This window comes from Diorhabda sublineata, chromosome 2, assembly GCF_026230105.1.
Source record: "Diorhabda sublineata isolate icDioSubl1.1 chromosome 2, icDioSubl1.1, whole genome shotgun sequence".
NCBI classification, from domain to species: Eukaryota; Metazoa; Arthropoda; class Insecta; order Coleoptera; family Chrysomelidae; genus Diorhabda; species Diorhabda sublineata.
Genome location: NC_079475.1, coordinates 22111913 through 22125269, shown reverse-complemented (window position 1 = coordinate 22125269; position 13357 = coordinate 22111913). Strand labels below are relative to the sequence as shown.

Genomic DNA, 13357 nt, shown 5'->3' with positions numbered 1-13357 from the left:
GTAAACTTGAATATGAAAAAGGAGTCAAGCTTACAGTTCCGGTCGTTTTTATTCTTTATAAGATATTACCACATCAACCCTTATAGAAAACTACATTTGCATTCACAAAACTGCTGTAGAAGTAGTCTTTTCGAGAAAAATCAACAGTCCGACTTTTTCTGGCACTTCGACAATTCGATGCTTTTTTTAAAGCATCGTTATAACGTGATCTCGATCCCCATCGGCAACATCCATTTGAAATACGCCAGAAAAGTTTAGGCATCTCTTGTAGTTCTCATCGCCTATTTCACAAAAAACATAGATTTACAAAAAATTTTTTTTAGCACAGATCTTCGAAAATTGCAAATTTGTCTTTTAAATATTGATTTAGTTTGGATCCACCAACAGATAAAAACAGGACATTTTGCAAACAGAGAAATTATTCATTCAAATATATTTTTAATAAGAATTTCTCAAACTATTAATTTTTGTTCTAGATTCAATTTACCTGTGCCTTGATCTTGGGTGCAAATGGAATAAGAATGGGTTGTGAATTCCCTCTTTGGATGCATTACACTCTTATAGGTTACATGATATCATTTATAGTACTTTTTGGTAATTTCTACGTTAAAGCCTACTTGGAAAAGGTAAAATATAATTTTATCATTACTACTGTTATCAAAATACTTTGTTTTTTCTTAATATAGTCATATACCAATAGCATGAATACAAACTAAGGTGGATTTACACAAGGGGTATAATAAAATTCAAATAGTTGAAAGGACACTTGTTTCAACGTGATTCACAAAATTTTTGATTCAACCTTCCATCATACAATTACGTGGTCTGCTACTTTAGCCGAAAAATGGGCAAGACATCTCAAAGAACTAACGTCAACATCAACGACTATGCAAGTTCATATATTCCCTTGGCTGCTTTTAATGGCTCCATGTTTTGTTTGAAAGAATTGAAAAATGTTTAAGAATAATTAAAAATATTCTTTTTCAAGCATCGAGATTGATTCCTAAAAAATCAGAAAGTAATGTTTAATCTTTCTTGATAAAATATAGAAAGAATTGGAATGCATGAGTAGGAATCGATTTTTGAAAAACTAAAGTCCTTTTTTTAAAAAAGAAGACCAAAAATTCCCACTGGTTTGCTGAGTCTTACTGGGGATAATAAGAGTAGCAGTCCATGTAACGGAATAGTCTAAAGAGTTAATAAAAAATGGAGCCTGACCTATTTAAACATAGGAATAATAATACTACGCTAAATAAATTGTGAGAGAAGTAGGTATTACTAGTCTTAATATTGAAAATCAAGGCCACCAGGGCAATGATAAAAAAGATTCACCGGCTTGTAAGACAAAGGAAAATAGAATGAACGTGCATTCTATCCTATCGTCCTCAATAGTCATGACGTCATGAGTAACGTCCTCGCCGCGACCGAAACGATCGTAGCCGCTCTATGGAACGCCCAAAAAATATTTCAGACGCCGCTGCCGTGAACGTTTAGAGGAATGCAACATACTAGGATATATTGAAAAATTCTCAGAACCAAACAAAATTTCAATGTCAAAATATTTTATTACTCAACATATTCTTCTCTTAATTGGATACATTTATTACAGCGAACCTACAACGTCTCTAGACCTTTCAAAAAAATGTTTCTTCTTGCTCTGCAAACCAGACCTCCACAGCTTTTATTACCTCCTCGTTTAAAAAAATTTACGAGCCAAATCTGGTGAATAAGGAGGGTATTCTAGTAATTCAAACACTAAATCATGAATTTTTTGCATTGCAACATGAGATTTGTTTGCGGGGGCGTTGTCCTGCAAAAACCTAACACCTTTGGATAGCTTCCGCGTCTTTTCTCTTCAATTTTTTCCCGTTGAGTAGTCAATAATGTCGAATAGTAATCTCCAGTTATTTTTCTACTCTTATCAAAAAAATTAATCATGTCATGAACTGCATCGATATTTTCGGGAACTGACACAGAAACTGTCCTTCCCGATCGGTCATCATTGTCAATGGAAAATTTACCTCTTTTTAAGTTTGCAGTCCAATTATTCACGGTCGCATACGAAGGACATTGATCACCAAGGGTATTAAGAATATCTTCGTAAATCTGCTTACCTCTTAACCGTTTCAAACACAGATACTTGATGATAGCTCGATACTCCAATTTTTCGATTTTCACAATTTCGGTGGACATCTTTTTTCTTTTAATTTATTGTGTAACTCTAGTTTACTTTTTTTGACGTCAAACTTTACACTGACACTTCTAATAAATTATTGTTCGTTGTTATGGTAACGCAATATTTTGTTTATGCATGGAACTGGTCTAGGCTAACTAGATATAAATACATCCTCGTATGTGCCGCAAATCCTATGACTGGCTTTAAACTTATATATCTAAATAAAATCATATTGTTGAAATAAACAGTTTATGCAATAAGAAACTATCTTTCTTTGAGAAGCTATTATTTGTTAGAAAAATTATGTTGTGATTTATTAGTTTTATTTTTTCTAATATAAACAAAATTACATTTTTTGATAAAAAAGTTACTAAATTTAATTAAAAACTAGAAGACCTTAGTGTTCTAAACTCAAGCATTGATAGAGGCCACGACGTAGCTAGAGCCATCTATCAAATTGTTTGGAACTGAATTATTATTAGTCTTGGAAAAAAGAAATTAGAAAAACTCACCTTTATATTTTTAAAAACTGTATATATAAAATAAATTTTATATATAAAACATGTATGTACTATGTAACATTTATGTATATATTATAAATATGGATAAATGCATCAAAACATTATGTATATTTTATGTTGAAAATATATATATATATATATACGAGGGTGGTTCAAATATAAACCGGAATTTTGCTATAAAAATTTTTATCAAGTTACAAAGGTGAAATTATTTATAGTTTTTAGTTTTTTTCTAGACAGTCTCCGTCACACTCTACACACTTTTGACTCTTCGGAAATTTTCGAATGCCCTTTTCGTAAAAATCTCTCGACTTGTCATGTAACCATTCGCGCACGAAGGATTCTATCTCTGCATTGCTTTCGAATCGCAGTCCGTCAAATATCTCTTTTAATGGACCAATTAAATAATAATTGCATGGTGAAAAATCTAGACTATAAGGAGGGTGCTCCTTCCAGTGCTTCAATACAATTCGCGGAGACGCGTGTAAACTTTCCAGCGTGTGAATATCTGTTCAAAATTCAGAAGTCGATTAACAAGCCCTTCATGAATAATTTATTTTCTACATACTATCCACGCTTATGCTCAATTCTTCAGCCACATCGCTTACATTACTGCGTTGGTCTTCCAAAATGAGTTCTTCCTACAGCGCTGACATTCTCATCGGTAAAACTTTTTCTGGGGCTCCGCACATGTGGCAAGTTTGCAAACACTTCTTGGCCTTTTCGGAAAGCAGAACACTGATCATACACTTGAGTCTTGGAGAGGCACTCATCTATGAATGGCTCGAGTAATTTCAATTAAATTTCAAGATTTTACAACATCTTTGACCAAAAAACGAATAATGATGTATTACGGAACAGATACTGGTACATCCTTCTCGCTCATGGTTATAAGTACATTAAAAAGCGAAGTTACGCGGTCCCTGCTGCAGTCCAACATCCAGTGTAGCCATTTTTACGACACGATATATACTTTCTACTTACAAGTCCTATATATACTATGAATATTCATGTGAATATCAGTATTTAATAAATATTTTATGAATATATACACAGAGGAATATGTATATGTGATTATAACATATATCCAGTGTTATCTGGGACAAAAATCAATTATTTTTTTGTTGTAGGGCAACCAAGTATTCTACGGAATGGACTTTGGTTGCGGCCAAGGAAACAGCAATTATTCTCAACAATATACAATACAATCACACAATGGAGTTCAAAACGAGATGGATAAAAAGCATCGTTAACATTCTAAAGGTTTCTCAAAAACTTTGAGAAAAGTTTTATTTATCATTATTGTTATTTTTGACTTATTTTTCAATAAATTTTAATGTACCCCAATTCGTTTTAACATCATAAAAATACAGTCTTACAAGAGGATAGAACAACAAACTGAAATGTGTACGACAGTGTATAAACTGGAATAAATTATTATCAGTATATTTTTGGTTCAACATTTTTATGATAAACATGTAATGTAAACAAAAGTTGATAATAATTATCAGTTACAGGAAGGATTTTGAAATTTTAAATTCTATTTATAGAACATTCATTATTGTTGATATATTCTCAAATAGAGTGATAGAGTTAATTATAATGTAAAAAAATGAATAGGCTATTGCCTCTTTATATAATTACTTATAAATATATATAATTCAATATTTGACCTAAAGTTTTTCCTTACTTTGCTTTTTATTTTTTCCTGCATTCCTTTATTCTCTTTGGAAGCAATAAACAAACATGGTATTCCAAAAAAAGCTTATTAGACATTGGAAGTACATTTACTGCTCTGTCTTTTTCGTAAAATAAATATTTATTTTATAAAAAATTGAGTCCTGGTTACACATCCTAGATAGCCTAGTTTGCTATAGCATGTATAGTGACTTAATAGAGACACTATGGCCACATAAGAGTTACTCACACTTGACTGATTTAGTATTTGTTCTTTTCATACTGCCGTTTTTGAAATCATTATTTATATTCTCAAATACTTAATCAAAAACTTTTCAAGGGCTCAACAGTATTTTCGATTAAAAAAAATTCGTCTCTCATGTGGCCCCATTGTCCATATCAAGCTACTGTACAGCTGTTTAGTTGTATTACGCCAAAAATTTTGAAAAAGACTGAAATAATTCGAAACGTCAATTTTCATCTTTCTTTTAAAAAATTATTTAAAAAATCTAATTTTAAAAAATGAATGATAGTTGATATATCTTTCAGAACTTATTGGTTTCTTATACCTACCAGTCAATTAAAATTTTATTATCTTCGTTTTTTATGAATTTAGTATCAAGAAAAGGTGACGAGTCGTCCACCACGTGCAACCACCGAATTCATTATAAGTTGCAATCAACTACCTACTAAACTGCCACTAAATCAAGGCCTAACGAGCGTATTTAGCCAAGCGCATAGTTTACAACACAAAAAATCAAAATGTCGCAGAGGAATGAAGATATTATATTTAAATTTGTTGATGAGTATTTAAAATACGAGGCAAAATGGAACGTGAAAATTAAATTGCATGAAAACAGGTAAGCGAAACAAACTGCATATGCCAATTTGGAAAAATATTGCCGGATTTACGGAAAAAGAAACTTGGAAACCAAATTAAAAAATAACTAGGAAGATAAAACTCAACCTCAAGTCCATCCAGCTAAACAGGCAAGTCATTGAGTGAAAAATAGAGGGGAAATATCTAGCCTTCACTACATAGTAAACTTCTTTGGAACAAACGGGGAAAAGGAAATAATCACTAAAGCCACAAAACTCTGATGGTGTGCAGAAACTTCGCAGGGAGGAATTGGGATTGTATCCCAAAGATCTTACTGTGGATGTGCACGGCAATTGTGAGACCAAACATCACATATGGAGCAGTGGTTTGGGGTACTAGAACTATTCTGAAAGCCACGCCATATAATCAAGTTCATCAGCTCCATTAGAAATTATTTTAAATCTCCCACCTCTCCACATATACTGGAAAGCGTGGCAGATGGAACATCACTTAGAATGTTTAGAGAGACATGCCTCAGGAAGGTGCATCGAAAAAGTTTAGTTTTGAGAGAAAATTTATCTCAATTCTAGGCTGTAGAAATAAGTGGGATCAAAAACCAAACATAAATTGAACATATATGCCATTACATGTAGTAGACGACAGAACTGGTATAGGAGTGTACGGGCTCGGAACCCGAAAGCTTGGATAACACACAAAGCAGTTTTCAAGCAGAAATGTATACAATTGAAAAATGTGTCTAGTTCAATCTACAGAGGAACTATCACAAACAGATCATCATCCTGTCCACTAACCAAGCAGATATTAAAGTTTTAAACTACAATCTCTTAAAATCCTAACTCGTTTGGGATTGCCTAGAAAAATTAAACGAGCTAGGCAATAATATTAAAGTGACCCTATAATTCAGGGACACGCCGGAGTGAAGGGAAATGAAATAGCTGATAAACTCGCTAAAGCAGGCTCATACAAGCCCTACATGAGACTTTAATCCTTCTGTGGTATCGGCTAAAGAGCAATAAAAAAAACATTGGAAAAGAAGGCAGATAGGAGAAAAACCAATAACTGGGACAACCTGCAAGGGTTGAGACAGGCAAAGACACTCCTGGGAAACTATAACCAGAGAAGATCCGCTGAATGTGTTAATATATGTGAGAACAATCTACGAATACTAACAGTAGTCCTACCTGGACACTGTCGATTCCATAGACACCTAAAGACGCTAGACTTAGTAGATAATGCGCCGTGCAGTTTTGTTGCACACTCTTTAAGTGTGACGAAAATCTTTGACAGCTACAGACAACCCACATTCTGGATTTTCCAAAAGCAGTGAGATTAAAAGATCAGCTGTAAAAACTGGGTTCTCCAATATCGCAGCAGGAAAGGGGAACACATTAGATCCTTTGGGATGCAGGGTATATGATACCCAATAGATACATAAATACATACAAAATAAAAAATATCAAATCAACATATCCACAAAATCTGAAAAAGATGAAGGAATCCTACTTATCCACTTTTCGACCCTCAAGAACTTAAATTTCTCGGATATTTCTTCTTCCATCTCTATCAAGATAATATTTTTATAGCTTTGCCACTATCTGCTTGCACTGAACTAGTTTGAACGAAAAATGATTTGTTGTTACTAGCTACTCGATTAAATTACTCACTAACCGATTAAATCAATAGCCATGCCTGAACCAAACAAAAACTTCAGTGAAATAATAAAAATAATCAAGGATTCTGCCGCCTTTAACGGCGATGTATTGTTGGAATAACTAAACTGTATTATATTAGACAATAATGTTATACTAAAATTGTTTATTGGAAAATAGATTAGTTAAGGTTTCCAAAAACTACTTTGTAAATTTAAACTCTTTTTAACTATTTAAATAGTTAATAATAATGATAAAAAGAAAACACTGAGATTAAATAAATAAATAACAACCTAAACAAATAACCGAAAAACAAATAAAAATGAAAGGATATTTGACAAATTTTGAAAACTATCACTTGGTGTATAGTGCATCAATGTAATACTTCCCTTGAAAACACATAAATTGTTCTATTTCTTTTTCTGGTTTAACAATAAACATTTTGTACTAAAAATTTGTGAAAAAAGATGAATTGTTGTGGATATAAAATATCTATTATTTATGTATCCGTTTTATATGAATTAATTTAGAGTATCATTTAATTCATTTTCATCATAAATAATATGGCATGAGACCAAAATTGAACTTAAATATTGTTCACAAATCATAATGAAGTAGGATAATAAGTATAGCAGTCAAGGATTTAATAAAATAAGGAGCCTGAGTGATTGAAATACATTGAAAATGAAGGAATAAAGATACCTGGGTAACTGAACTAGTCTTAATACTGATATAAGAAAATCAAGACCATCAAAGCAATAATAAAAAATATGCAACAGTTTGTGAGTAAAAATGAAAGTGGAATGAGAACAAGATATCCAAAATTCTTGTGGTACAATGCTTTTTTTAAATAGTGTGACAAGTACAAGAGAAACATGGTACATGAAACCACGTTTGAAAAAGATCTCATATAGCCAAATACTTATTTTCACCATTAATTTTTGACAAGCGTTAGTGTATGGTAATTTTGTGAAGAGTTAACAGCATTTTTTATTGTTTATTTGCTTTAATGTTATAAAATGTTCTCTAAAACTTATACTTAGTGATCGTGAGGATAAAAATAGACAAAATAAAACTTAATGTAGGTATAAATCCGTAAATTTGTCTTTAAACCACAAGAATTGCCAATTCAATAGCCAAATTGAAATGAAATGAATAGGAGTAGAGTTTACTTCAAGGGGTGTTCACTATATTATGACATCATTCAAAGGCTTATTGGTGTACCGTTTTGTTTTATTGTTTTTAACAAAAAAATTAAGATAAAATGTTTTTCAAACAAAAACATAAATATCATAAAAATCAATACAAATCTATTTACAACCACTGACAAATAACCTATTAACATACATTGAACAGAACACTGTAAACAGCCTCTATCTGCAATCGAATTTAAACTATATTTTTTATTTACTGCAAATAATGGGGCGGCTTCTTTGAAATAATCAGCCGGCTTTTATGATTTGAACACTTTCATGAACATATTTTCTTTAACGACACATTGATATCTTAACGATAACTATTTAGTACAATTTTCTACTTCTCTACAGAATTCTTTGATACTTCTTATAGTTCTTCAAATAACAAAAGATCAAGTTTACTCGGAATATGATCAGCTATTATGTGAAATCACAGTAGCAGAGTTTAAGGCAGTAGTTCACACTCATTGTCCATGACCGAGTCTAATTTTAACAGAACAACTTTCTGTAATGACAAATGAAAAAATTATTCAAGCTTAAAAAAGTCTTTCCCCATATTGCTCCGACCTGGTAACCTAATGATTTTCTCTTGTTTCCACTAACTAAAGAAAAATCACACGAACACCGATTGAGTATTTTAAAAATCTTGTTTTGGAAAGTGCTTGAAGAGTGCTCCTTCCTTTGAAAAAGAGCGAAAATATTTTTGATAAAATACTAAACGAACATTCCAATACCCAATATTTTCATCAGAAGAATATAACAACACTAAATATAATTAGGAAGTAAAATAAATTCAAAATTTCTCAATATATGGAATTGAAAGCATTTTATGTGATATGGTGTGCAGATTGAAACTGGAACAATCTTTGTTTGCGAAATTCAATACTGATCAACTCACAGATGAAGAATCGATCAAACAATTATTAATGGAAAATGAAAAGGGGGAAGATTTTAGATTGGATCCAATGTTTGTAATCGGTTTCTAACCGAATTTTCATATTTTTACAATGGTATTGGTTTCTTTGAAGTTTGTGTGTTGTAAAGTGTGTTTTATAAATACCAGTTGTCTGAAACTAGCAAAGAATTATTCTAATTCCGTGTTCATAAGTCTATGAGTGAGGTTAAGTAATTTGACATATGTGTAATTTTATTTTAGTTCCTGTCTAAATTAATATTACCCAAATAAATAAATCGCTTTAAAATGACTAGGTTATCAGGAATAAATAACTAGGTATGTATTTTTTAAATATCTAATGTAAACAGAGCGCAGTTATTAAAAGTAATGACCGAAAATTGTTTTAACTAAACTCAAATTAGTGTAAACATTACTAGATATAACATTAATGAAAAAGTATTCAACATACTCCATTTTCAGATCGTAGACTTTAACGTTACCAAAAAAGATGGGTGATTATGAGAAACAATTTCAGGAAGATCTCGAAAGAGCCCAAGCTCTCAGTTTAGAGTCTTTGGCATTAGAACAATTTAAAAGTAAGAAATTGCAAGAATTAAATCGATCGTCTACCACAGTAAATGTATCTAACAAACCAAAAACAACAGCAGGTAAAAATTTTTATATAAAATGAAAATTTTACTATGATATAATAGTTAACATGACAAATTTACGTTTTGTGTAGCAAATAGTTTTTTCATTATTTAATGCAAACATTGTTTCACGTATCATAATTACGAACAATAGTTGGCTCAGGACTCTACCATGGCTCAAATTGGCTGTAGTAACTAGATCCTTTGATTGGCTTTTATTTGTTCTCTCCTATTTTCATATGCCATGTCATGTTTCTTACATTTTATTTTTGGAATTATGGTCAAGTGCTTTATTCATATCAATAAAGCTAAAATTTAGTTTTTTGTTATATACTATTATTTTTTCACTTATTTGTAGATTGATAGTTAGATCACTTGTCCCTCATTCTAGTGTCCCCCTTTTATATTTTTACTATAACCAGTTCCTTTTTATCATCTTGGTTTTGCTTGCAGTGTTATTTGATTTAAAACTATCAACTGTTTTGCCTATATACTTGAGTATATATACAATTTCACATTTCCAAGTCCATTTTTCTTTTAACTCTTAATTTATGTATCCACTTGTTATAATGCCAATATAACTTCCTTAGTATTATTTATTTCTGTTTACCCTACTTGCTCTGTATTCTCTATCTCATTTCATCCGTTTAATTGTCATAATTTAAAAACCTGACATGTTATATTATATGTATATAAAATGGTAAGTATTACAATATTGGCTTGATCAGTACCTATTTGTCATTATGCTCACTTACCCAAATTATCATTAATTGTAGTAACTCGTACATTATCTATGAGTGAAACTGATTCAACTCAAATGAAATATGATAGACAACAATCAAAATCAAGACCACGACCAGGAGTCCAATTAAGTACTACAAATACTCTCTTAGCTCCTCCACCATCATCACAACGAAAAAATAGCACATCTAATGATCCAGATACACCAGACCTAATTTCATTTGCTAGTCCACCAGCCGTAACAACTCCATCGAGTGAAATTATAGATTTTTGTAAACAACAAAAGTAAGTGTAAGTGTAAGTAACATAATAGAATATAGAATTAAAAACACACATTGTTCAGTTATGTATATAATAACATCATCAATATGCGACATCAATAAATAACTTTTTAAATATTTACTTTTTTATTCTCTTCAATTGAAGTAAAATTTTAATTTTCGAATTTTTGAAAATTTTGTTTTCAAGATTTGATTAAATTTTAAGAAGGATCTTTGAAAAATTTGGTACCTACAGCAAAAGTATATTTTAAAAAATAATGAAAAGTAGTGACAACAAATTCAAGAAAGATAAAATAGAAGTACAATCAATGAAGAATAAATACAATCAGGAATAACTGATGATGGTATACTGGAATATATAGTGAAAATTTCATTGAAAATGCAGAACAATGTGAAATAATAGGTCTAGAAATAATATATTGACAGGAAATAGATAGGATTATGTGATGCTGACATGAAATAATATTGGATCTTCTGACATGAGCTAAAATTACTTAGCCGAATGTTTTCCTAAAATTTTTATACTATTTTTTAGTTGTCTTCTTGTGCTTTCTTTCTTTTTCATTGTTTGTATGTCATTTTCAAAACCTATTTACTGTCTCTTCCATTTGCAAAAATTTCCGTTATAGTGTGCACTCTATTCATGATTTGCTACCTGGTGATTAAATTTTCTCCAAATATCCATACATTTGATCAATTGACATTTTAAATAAATGACAACATAAATAAAACAATAGAGGTTTCATAGGATAAGCTGATTGTTAATATGCAATAAATCCAAAAGTTGGTCAGCAATCTTTGTACTGCTTTTGATTGTGTGGAGTCCATGGCTGATTGTATCGTGCATGATACTGTTGACTACTTAGAGAAATATGTATCTATGTTTTGAATGACTCTATCGACAGAAACCTAACGTTTTAAGTTATACTTTCATATCAACATTATTTATATTTTGTTGAAGTGTTAGAATTTCAGCAGTCAGGATCTGAATCAGCAAGTCTCGATTTTATCTTGTTTCCTATTTTTACTCATTTTTGTAGTTGCACTTGGTAAAAGACATTGTGGACATTACTTTTCTCATTACCAAATAAAAAAAACTACTTCACTGAACAAATATGACAGTCCTTGGGAGATGTATACTGAAAAGAAAATAAAGGATATATAAAAATTGTAATTCATTCAACATGATAAGTTAATATATTATCTTTAATTATTTTCAGTTATAATCAACAGCAACTGGTGATAAACTCTCCTAGCATACAACAACATCCATCACATTTCAAATATTGGCCACACTTACCCACAGTCTCTGGGGTTCCAACATTAAATTCAGGTATACCTCAGCAAGGTGTCATGTATCCTAATAGTGGATACTATCCAGTTTTATCTAGAGCTCAGTATCCTCTAAACAGTATGAATAGTCCCAGTATTGTCAGAATGCCCTGGAATAGTATTAATCAAACGTCCAATAATGTTCAAATTCCAATTCCCGTGGGATCAACTACGAGCTCAATTGTGGGTAGTCCTGTTCAATCTCACATTTCTCCAGCAACTTCTATTCAATCCATTATGTCAACACAGGTAAAATAGTTTTTATTTGTTATAAATAGGGGTTAATAGTACAGTCTTTGAATATTCAATAATGATAGCCACATTTTGAAAACTATATGATTAAAAATTAATAGACGCTACTAATGTACTATTTACCCCTGTTATTTTATAATTTAACAGTATCCATGGTAATATTTGTTGATACTAATATTAGACACAAAACTAACTAGAGGAAAAATTTCAAATTTATATTGAGAAGTTTCCACTAACAACAAAATTAAATCATTACTTTCATTTATAACAAAAATTGAATTAATTATTATAATTTTAACTATTTGAATTCTTGACAACTATCATGTTTTAAACATTTATTAACTCTGTCTGCCTTGATGGAATTTCACCATCAAAATTTAATCATTTTCTAATTAATCTGTGGACTTAAAATTTTACACATTTGCTTAATACCCATGACCTAACTTGGATCAAATTAAAATTATGTTAAACAATTGTGGCAATTGAACAATACCCACATTTCACAGATTATGTAGTAGTAATGTATATAATTTTTTTATTTCATGTCTATAAAGGATGGAGCGTTAGATTAACGGGGCAAATGCATTTTTCAATTTTCTTTACATATTTTTTCCATTAATTTACTTTTAACTTATCGAAGCTTTGAAAATAATCATGCAATTTACTGTTTTGCATTCATTATATACATTCTAGTAATTTACCAATTTTCTAGTTTTTACGCTAACTCTTTAAAAATTCATTAGTTTCCAAAATATTGGAAAATAGCCGCTACCTCTACTCAGGTTAGGCCGGGTATCGCCTTGATATCTTTTGAAAGGAAGTTTCTCTATTATTTGAACAACACATTTTTCACGAAAATTGTTTTAGATTCCAAAATCTAAAAAGAATTATATAAATATTTTTGTCAGCTTTGAATTATGTCACCCACAAATATATATATTTAATAGGTTATTTTGTAATATTTACCTACTATGTACTTATTATATACCAGTTATCTGTAAACAATTTTAAGTTTCCGATAGTGATAGATAAGGATATAAATTGATTGGAAAATGTATACAAATGCATTTTTATTACAGTGCAAATAGATGAAAAACATATATGATTTTTCAGTATAATTATGCAAACTTAGAGGAATTGTAAGTT

The 13357-nt window shown here is 30.6% G+C and overlaps 2 protein-coding genes across 2 annotated transcripts in view; both read left to right on the top strand.

The window, feature by feature from the left end:
- The window catches only part of LOC130440692 (elongation of very long chain fatty acids protein 4-like), a 35234-nt gene extending 30851 nt beyond the window's left edge, over nucleotides 1-4383 (top strand). Inside the window, exons 7-8 of the mRNA XM_056773973.1 lie at nucleotides 477-626; nucleotides 3828-4383. Of these exons, the coding sequence (XP_056629951.1) occupies nucleotides 477-626; nucleotides 3828-3950 (273 nt within the window). The 3' untranslated portion in view covers nucleotides 3951-4383. The remainder of the gene's footprint in view (nucleotides 1-476; nucleotides 627-3827) is intronic.
- Nucleotides 4384-9167: 4784 nt separating this feature from the next.
- The window catches only part of LOC130440689 (phosphatidylinositol 4-phosphate 3-kinase C2 domain-containing subunit alpha), a 38596-nt gene continuing 34406 nt past the window's right edge, over nucleotides 9168-13357 (top strand). Inside the window, exons 1-4 of the mRNA XM_056773969.1 lie at nucleotides 9168-9291; nucleotides 9436-9623; nucleotides 10382-10631; nucleotides 11848-12208. Of these exons, the coding sequence (XP_056629947.1) occupies nucleotides 9464-9623; nucleotides 10382-10631; nucleotides 11848-12208 (771 nt within the window). The 5' untranslated portion in view covers nucleotides 9168-9291; nucleotides 9436-9463. The remainder of the gene's footprint in view (nucleotides 9292-9435; nucleotides 9624-10381; nucleotides 10632-11847; nucleotides 12209-13357) is intronic.